This window comes from Metopolophium dirhodum, chromosome 1, assembly GCF_019925205.1.
Source record: "Metopolophium dirhodum isolate CAU chromosome 1, ASM1992520v1, whole genome shotgun sequence".
Classification (NCBI taxonomy): domain Eukaryota; kingdom Metazoa; phylum Arthropoda; class Insecta; order Hemiptera; family Aphididae; genus Metopolophium; species Metopolophium dirhodum.
This window is the reverse complement of record NC_083560.1, coordinates 148618039-148627554: the sequence shown is the minus strand read 5'-3', so window position 1 is coordinate 148627554 and position 9516 is coordinate 148618039. Positions and strand designations below refer to the sequence as shown.

The following is a 9516-nucleotide window of genomic DNA, read 5'->3' as shown; positions in this document are numbered from 1 at the left end:
CCCCCTTGAAAATAAATTTTTACCGTGGAAAAGCTGGCTGTGAACATACAAATATATACTACTCCTGGTACATTAATACTATCTTGAATTCCATCTTGTTCCTTTTCTCTGGCTTGTATAATATTATCGCGCTCTAACCTGGTCATATGCTTTCTCTTTAAATGCTCCATCAAATTTGACGTACCGCTCGACCTTTGGTAAGTTTTTTTACAAAGTGAGCACTGGGCCTCATTAGAATTATTTACATCCTTTATAAAATAATTCCAAACAACAGAACTATTTTTCTTGAGCCACGACATTATTTCAGTAGTTCAGTACAAAATAAACAAAATTGGTCGGCTACAGTTAGCCAGTTAGCTCTTAAAAGTGCTGTTTTAATTTTGCCACTTAAAAGTTTTGTCATAAAAATTTAAAAAAAGTGATAACACTGATATAAAACAAGTTACTTAGGGCCAGTGCCCAGTAGTTGTACCGTACTACAACTGTCTACGGTTAAATTACGATTAAGCTTAATCAGCTGATAACGGATAAGCTGATAATAGATATTTATTATTTAACCTGGCAAAATCGGCCGATTAAACTCCGGTTAACATTAATATCGTAGAAATATAAATAATTTATATATAATAATTTCATTCGAATAATAAAAAATTATTCATTCGAATAATAAATAATTATTCATTCGAATAATAAATTGAATAATCGTAATCGATTATTCAGATAACTCATTTGGCAAGACTATCAAATAATTCGATAGTTATTATTCAATAACGCCCATCACTAGTTCGTGGCTGCCCTTTGTAAGGTATAGTGGTGGTGGTGGTGGGGGGGGGGGAAAATTATACATCTCGTACGTATGCGATAGTGTTGGCAACTTGTTATCAATTTTTGTAACTGTTACAAACTGTTATTGTTACTCAAAAAATAACAGTGAAAATAACAGTTACTGTTATTGAATATTGATCATGATTGATACTGTTACTGTATAATACTGTTATTAGAAAAATGCTTATACTGTTACTATATTATATTATTTTAATATTTAGTGTTTATCAGTTTAACAGCTACTGAAAAAATTATAAAATATAACACTGTTATAGTTTTTAATAATTTATGCATAAAATATAAATGATAAATGTAATACTATATAAATAAACCTATATAATATAATTAAATACATTTTAATTGTTAAATTAAGTCTTCATTATATATTATTGTACAAGTACAATGTACATACATATTGCCTATAGTAGTACACCACCCACCTAATCTTATACTATAGGTAATAATTAGGGCCCGGAAGTTCATGCATTTGCATGTTTTTACTGAATGGACTAAAAAATTGCTAGATCAGCTACAAATTTGAATTATACTTAAACAAATCCAAATACAAAATTTTATTTTGCATATAATTGCATATTTTGAGGTTTTTTTATTTATTCGCATATTTTACAACTTTTTTGATATTAACTGCATATTAGAGTCAAATGTTATGTAGTTCACAAAATAAATTACTTCTGAATGTCCTATTGATAAAAAAATAAAACAATACCAAATTATTTATAGTTGTATTGGCGGCGCGGCGCACGGCGGCGGCCCGATAACGGGTATTCCACAATATATTTTCAATTAAATATATTTATTTTTAGAAAAGTGCTGATATTTTCTGTTATTGGGATTGTTACAATAACACGATTATAGAATGCAGTCAGTTCGTTATTTCTCGTTGGTATTGTTTGACGTCTTCCGTAGTTCCACGAGTGAATATCGAGTGTCCACCTTTTTAGATTAACTTGTGTTAAAATGCCGAAAGTAAAAACATCAGTTACCGTTAGAGGTAAAAATTACGTTACTGAATTCGGTGAACATATTTTCGCGTTCGACGGGAGTGTATTATTTTGTAAGATATGCGAAGTCAAGGTAAAGTGCGAAAAACGTTTCAGTGTCACTCAGCACTTAAGTACTAAGAAACATATAAGAGCCTCTAATCGTCAAAATAAAAATGCCACACAACAGCTAATTACTACTCCAACACGAAAATCTGACTTTTTTAAGGATTTATGTGAAGCATTCTTAAAATCAAATATTCCATTATAAAAATTAGGAAATCCTCATCTACGTTTATTCCTTGAAAAGTACATAAATAAAGATATACCATCTGTATCTACACTGAGAAAAACATATGTCAATGATTGCTACGAAGATACGATGAATGAAATAAGAAATCAAATACTTAATAAAAAAATCTGGGTGTCTATAGATGAGACAACAGATACAGAAGGACGTTATGTGGCGAATGTGATAATTGGAACCTTACTAACCGACGGACAAGGTAAAATTTTTTTAATTGCTTCGGATGTATTAGAAAAAGCCAACCACACGACAATAAGTAAATTATTTGATAGAACCCTTTTATCTTTGTGGCCAAATGGAATTAACCATGACGATGTTATTTTATTTGTGACCGATGCAGCACCATATATGGTGAAAGCTGCAAAATCTATTCAAGCATTCTATTCTAAAATGGTACATATAACCTGCCTCGCCCATGGTTTGCATCGTGTATGCGAGAAAATTCGTGCAGAATTTCCAAAAGTTGACGAACTTATTTTGAATATGAAAAAAGTGTTCTTAAAGGCGCCAGCTCGCGTTGAATTGTTCCGAAGAGAAGCCCCAGAAACACCATTGCCTCCTTCTCCTATCATTACGCGTTGGGGAACCTGGTTAAAAGCCGCAATGTACTATTGTGAGAATTTTAAAGCAATTAAAAAAGTCGTACATTTATTAGATGCTGATGATGCGCTAGCCATTGGAAAAGTTAAAAAATTATGTCAGAAACAAATTTAGAATCTAATTTAGCTTTTATTTATACAAATTATGGATTTCTAACTACGGCTATTACATGTTTAGAAACTCAGGGAACTCTTTTAACTGACGCAATAAAAACAGTGGAGAATGTAGAAAATAAATTAAATACAATAAAATGTTCCAAAGGCATTACAATTTATAAAAAATTTGAAGAAGTTATTGCGAAGAATCTGGGCTTCGAAATACTAACCAAAATTTCAAAAGTTATGCTGGGAGAAGAAATCACAATGGATAATTTACCTGAAGATATTTCTTGTGATGATCTACTATATTTCAAATACGCACCAATTTCTGCGGTTGACGTGGAGCGGAGCTTTTCGGTATACAAAAATATGTTGGCAGATAACCGGCGGTCATTTAAATTTGAAAATTTATCAAAGTCGTTGATTGTGAATTGCAATATTTAAAAATGTATATTAATTATTAATTAATAATATTTTTAATTACCTGTCAAAGAAATTTGAATAAAAATCGTAGTAGTATAATAATGTTTTTTTTCCTTATATTTATAAATTTAAAAAAATAAGGGCATATTTAAGCGCATATATTACGATTTTTAAGCGCATAAGTGCATGCATATTTCGGTAGTTTTTAGTGCATAAACTTCCGGGCCCTAGTAATAATATTCCCTCATTTGAAACTATTAAGTGCATAAATGTACAATTATTAAACAAGTCACTATTCATTACCTATAAAATGAATATAAATAAATATAGATGATTTTTATTTAAAAAAGTGGACAATTATATGGGTAACTATCTGCTCTGCTGTACAATGTACAGTATGTGTCTATTTTACCTTTTTATTGAGAACCTATGTCACTGTAATGGATGTAATTATAAATTTGAATTCAATGATGAATCGTGGTGTTCAATTAAACAGGTTTCCTTAAGATTAAGCACGAAAACCAAACATAAAAAAATTATTTCAATAATATTGAAATTATTTTTTAAAAAAAATGGTTATCATGGACCATGATGACCAATTAATTATTATTATGATATTATTAAAATATAGATATGTGATTTTTTTTTTTTTTTGAGGACCTATTAAGTATTAAGTAGAATTTGAATTTTGTACTTTTGAATTTTTCAAAGCACAAACTAGATATAATTTAATACCAGGAATCTTCTTCAAAGTTGAAGATTGGAGCATTATTTCTACTATACTCGCGCCGGCGAGATAACGCTTCTCGTTGGCGCATCCAAATGACGGAGCTTCGCGGTTTCGTACCCACATTTCTCCCACTCTACTACCTAGGCGCCGCCGTAAATTCTCCTACTCGCTACGCGTGACCAGCGGCAAATATCACGGCTGCCGTTTGTATACACTGGCTCAAGTAACACATCGCGAAAAAAATAATAGCTGGCTATTGGGGCACCTATTATGTATTCAATAACAATGCAAATAATATGTATGTAATATCATATTTTATTTATACATTTATTTATGTATACCAACAGCATAATACATTGTTATATAACATAATACACTTTATAATATTAATTTACTTAAAAATATTCAAATACAAAAAAATCAAAATAGTTGATATACAAAAAATTTAAAATGGTTAAAATACGAAAAAAAAAAAATCAAGTACAAAAAAATCAAAATCGTTCAGATTATTCAAAAAAAAAAAATTAAAAATAGTTGATATACAAAAAATTTATAATGGTTAAAATACAAAAAAAAAGTAATATTAAAGTACAGAAAAATCAAAATACAAAAAAAATCAAAATAGTTAAAATCAAAAAAAAAATCAATCAGAGTCACAATCAGAAGAACTTGTATCTCCTGTTCCTATCGTGAGAACATGACGTTCATCGTCATATTCTTTCTCGTCCGTTATTTCGTCGGTAATATGTTCCAAGTCCCAAAACTTGTCTTCCACCTTTTTAACATGTTCAATAAAATTTTTCCACATATCCGGACTTACGTGTTCCACGGCTTTTTTTAACAATTCCATTACGTCCTTTAATTTGAAGGTGGTGTTATGCGTCCGGACATAACTTTTCACGGACGACCACGCGATGGGATTTAGCTCGCAGTGATATGGAGGTAATCGCAATACAAGTTTGCCGTTATCTTTTGCGTACTCATCGATTACGTATGTGTCGTGATATTTTTTTATTTTGTACACTTTTTTCATTAAATCATTTTTAACAATTGGATGAGTAACGACCACACCTTTATTCTCAAGCCAATCAATTATAGCTTGTTTTCTCCAAGACCTCACTGGTATTTTCTGTTTTTTTACGGAATGGTATGAAGCATTATCCATGACGATGATGGCGTTCGGTTTAAGTAATGGCAGGGTCTTAACAAACTATTCGTAAAACGTATCGCCATTAATTTCGTCATGATAATCCGCAGAATTGGTCTTGGATTCAAAACACAAAAGGCCCCCCGGAACAAAACCGTCTGACGACCCGATGTGTAATACAATGAGACGCTTACCTTTGTCGGGGGTGCCTTTTGTCCTGTGGTGAGACCTCTCAGGTGGGCATCTCGTGTTGATGCGACTGTTGTATCAACCCACGTTCTGCAATGCGTCTCGCCTGCATTGACCCACGTCTCGTCTAAGTAATATATTGGCCTGTTCTGTGCTCGGTAATGCTTTATTTTTAACAAATAATTTCGGCGCCAAGATATTAAATCTTCTCTTTCGAGAAGAGCACTGTTGCGATTTTTCTTGACATACTCAAATTGTAAATCTTTTAATATTAATTGGAAAGACGTACGTTTTAGATTTGGTAATGAGTTGTCTTCATTGATGGCAATTAACATTTTTGGAACTGTTGGCACCTCACGGTTTCTCCAAAAATTGTGAATTTTTTGCCTAATGGCATTTTTGTCGAATTCGTCCACTTTTTGAAGTACCGTAGGCAGTGGCGCCGAACCTATATAGTAAGGGTGGCGGCCGCCACCTCTTTTAAATGGGTGGGTGGTGGGTCCTCTTATGCAGGTGGGCAAATACATAACAGAACAAATTTGACGGGTAGATACTGAGTGTTCGATAGTAAATTAGTACTTGGAATCAAAAGTGTAACGACTGTCGCTGTATTCCTATGTATTAATGAGTTAGGTATAGAAATTACTATAGACCACGGTTATTTACTCGAGACTCGAGAGTTATAGATAACCGTGCTATAAAGTATAAACAGTTAACAGTTTAAATTGTGTTATCTATCATTTTTACATTACCAGTTAGTGGTTTTTCGTACTGTGTAGTGGCTATTTTTAGCCGACTTTTTTCCTGTGAAAGCCAGTAAAGATATTATTATTATATTGATATAAAATTATAAAAATACTATTGTCATCGTATCAATAGATTATAGAATTTAATATTTTAACCATGATGTCATTCCACTTTCAATTCATGACCGAGACACTGAGTTGTAGGTACTTTTATTGTTTTCTTTATTGTTATTATTTATTGTGCCTGTGCGTTGCACCAAATACGAATATCGGAATATGTCTACTCTTAATAAAGACGAATGCATTTGTGGCAAAAAAAAAGGAATGCTGAATGATACAAATTGGAAACGGCATACCACATCGTGTAAAATCCGAAAATCTAAAATTAATAACTCAGATATTTCATCTTTTTTCAAAAGGTGATCAACGAATATAATTGAAACTAGTCAAACAATAAAACAGCGTCCTCGTAAGTAACTATTTAATTATTTACGGTCAAAATTTTACAGTTTACAGATAGTGAGATGTAATATTAGTTTATTTTTCTTAAGCTTAAATAATTAAGTACTAAGTAGGTATATTACTATTTTTTTTTTTATTACTATTATTAGTAATTAAAAAATTAAAGGTAGATAGGTATTAGTATTTAATTTCTTTGCTTTAATTAATAGTTTATTATTATTTACGGTGTCGTGACTTATTAAATGATTGATGGCTCATACCATCTAAGTTTAATTTATTCATATTAAGTCAATAATTGATAAATAATTAAAATAACGTTGGGTTCTATCACTGGATGGCCTCCCTCCTCATGTGTTCATGTTGTAAAATAAAAAAAAAAAAATTGTATGTATGTGTTCAAATTTGCTTATTATGCCTATTGTAGCATAGATTGTAAATATTCTATTAAAATAAATAAAAAAAAATAAAAAATATTGATAATAATTAGTTGTGCATCAGTGTATTCAGTAATCACTATTATTTGAATGCTTAAGTATCTAATAGGTAAAAATGAATTAAATAAATAATTTTCAATTTTTACTTTTCAACTGAAATAAATTGTTAACATGTTAATTGTTGATATGTGAAAGTAAAATATAATATGGTCGATAAGTTCATAATAATTGTTTTTATTTTATCTAAACTATTATTCCAAACTTATTATTATATTATTATATTAATGTTTGGCTAGTTATCTATTATTAAACAAAGGCATATTTTTTTATGAAATACATTAATATTTAAATACAAATAAAATGAATAGATATTGGTGAAAATGCCATACCTGTTGAACAATTTCAAATCTTCTCTAGGTAGTTTTGATAAAAAACAAGACGAAACTTTTTTCAATCCGTTCAATGACTTAGAAAGTGATAATATTTATAATAATTATCATAATAATTTATGTATTATAAATATAAAATTAACTTTTTTTACATTTGAAGTGGATGATGTAACTGTGGACTCTGAACAAATTGAAAGACAAGATGAAATTGTTCTCAATGTCTTAGATGGTAAGAGTATTTAAAATAATTATTATAATGATAAATGTACTATACATTTAAAATTAACCTTTTTTTGTTTGAAGTGGATGATATAACTGTTGACTTGGAGCAAATTAGAAAAGAAGATGAAACTGTTATCAATATCTTAAATGGTAAGAGTATTTAAAATAATTATTATACTTTAATTATGTTAACCTTTTTTTTTTGAAGTGGATGATGTAGCTGTTGATTTAGATAAAATTGAAAAACAAGATGAAGCTGTGCTCAATGACTTAGAAAGTAAGAATACTTCATATTACTATTACAAAAAATTAATTTTAAAATTGACTTATTTTTATGTTTGAAGTGAATGGCGATCCTGTTGTATTCACTTAAATAGAAAAACTCACTCCAGATCTTGTAGAGTTTTTTTTCAAAAAAGGACCTTCACAGCCTATGCCAAAGTATCTACCGGACAAACACTTTCCAAAGGACAAGATCAATCGGTCTTTTCACGAATCTTGGTATTGGAAAGGTGATGGAAGTGTAACGAAACGAAAATGGTTGTCTTACTCTATAAAAATTGATAAAGCATTTTGCCATTATTGTGTTTTATTTAAAACAAAACAATCTAACTGTCATTGGACAAAACATGGATTCAATTTATGGAAAAATGGGCCTGCCAAAATAATTATGCATTTATTTGAATTGAATTAATTTCTTTAGCCCTATCGACATTTTTATTTGTTATTTCATTTATTAATTTCCAAGTTAATTTTGGGTTGGATGAAACACTGTTAATTTTATTTTGATAAAAATTTAATTTTGTGAGTCTCAATATTTTAGTAAACGTATTTTTATACTTAGTATAATATAACATTAAGGATGTGTTGTTAGGGTGTTTTTTAATTTTCATAGAGAGATATTGTTTTTTTACGTGCTGAGCATAATAAACCGGCTGTCATCCATTCTTTGATACGTTTATATCTGGAGCCTACATTCTTGATTGTGGTTGCCAAGCTGATAGCATTGTTAATTTTATCATAAAATATTTCAGAGCTTCTATTAATGTCATTATTACTATACACATCTCCTCATTGTTCAGATTTCAATATAATATTCAACTTTTCGTGATTAATAATTTCAATTTTTTTATTATTATTATTATTGTGTTTAGATTTTGAATTGACATTTATTGGTATGGCTAATACTGTTAAGAAATGATCAGTTATTCTAGTCTGTATTACCCCAGCTTCAAAATTATTTATCATACTATTAAATTTAACAAAAATATGATCTATACAAGAATGTCTGAAATGATTTGGAGTTCTAGTATACACATTGATAAAAAATTTAAAATCATATAAAGACAACATATTTAAATAGTCATTATCAATCGAGTTTATGCCAACTATATTAATATTTATATCCCCTAATAATGCCATTATGTCATTGCATGTATATTCATTTGATAGGATATTATTTAACATAGTCAAAAATGTCTGGATATCATCCGATGGTGATCTATATATACAAAATAAAGTAATTGGATTATTAGAGATATTAATTTTTAACTTAACAATATTAGCTTCATTACAATCAAATTCAAAAAATTGTATACATAAATTTTTTTTATACAAAACAATTATTCCGTCATTTTGATTTCTCTTAATTTTAGTAAAGTAAGTATTATAATCACGGATAGATATATTACAACAGTTAACGTCATGCCAAGTTTCGGTTAGAATTATTATATCTAAAAGCATATTTCTTTTATCATTTTCCAAGAAAAGTAATAGTTCATCTAAATTAGAATTTACACTTCTTATGTTGCAACACAGAACATTTAGAAAGAAACCATTAATAATTTTATGGCTGTATATAAAGTCTGAGAAAGAACAAAAATAATTGGTTGTATAATTAGAAAAATTGAGGTTGACAACGTTTGAAAAATATCCATGATAAA

At 29.4% G+C, this 9516-nt stretch overlaps 1 protein-coding gene across 1 annotated transcript; it reads right to left on the bottom strand.

The window, feature by feature from the left end:
- Positions 1–4627: 4627 nt before the first annotated feature.
- On the bottom strand, positions 4628–5655 carry LOC132933332 (uncharacterized). The gene is made up of 3 exons (XM_060999633.1): positions 5326–5655; positions 5056–5194; positions 4628–5007 (listed from the first exon to the last, which is right to left on the bottom strand). Exons 1-3 carry the CDS (start codon positions 5653–5655, stop codon positions 4628–4630), a joined length of 849 nt encoding a protein of 282 aa, XP_060855616.1.
- Positions 5656–9516: the final 3861 nt, after the last annotated feature.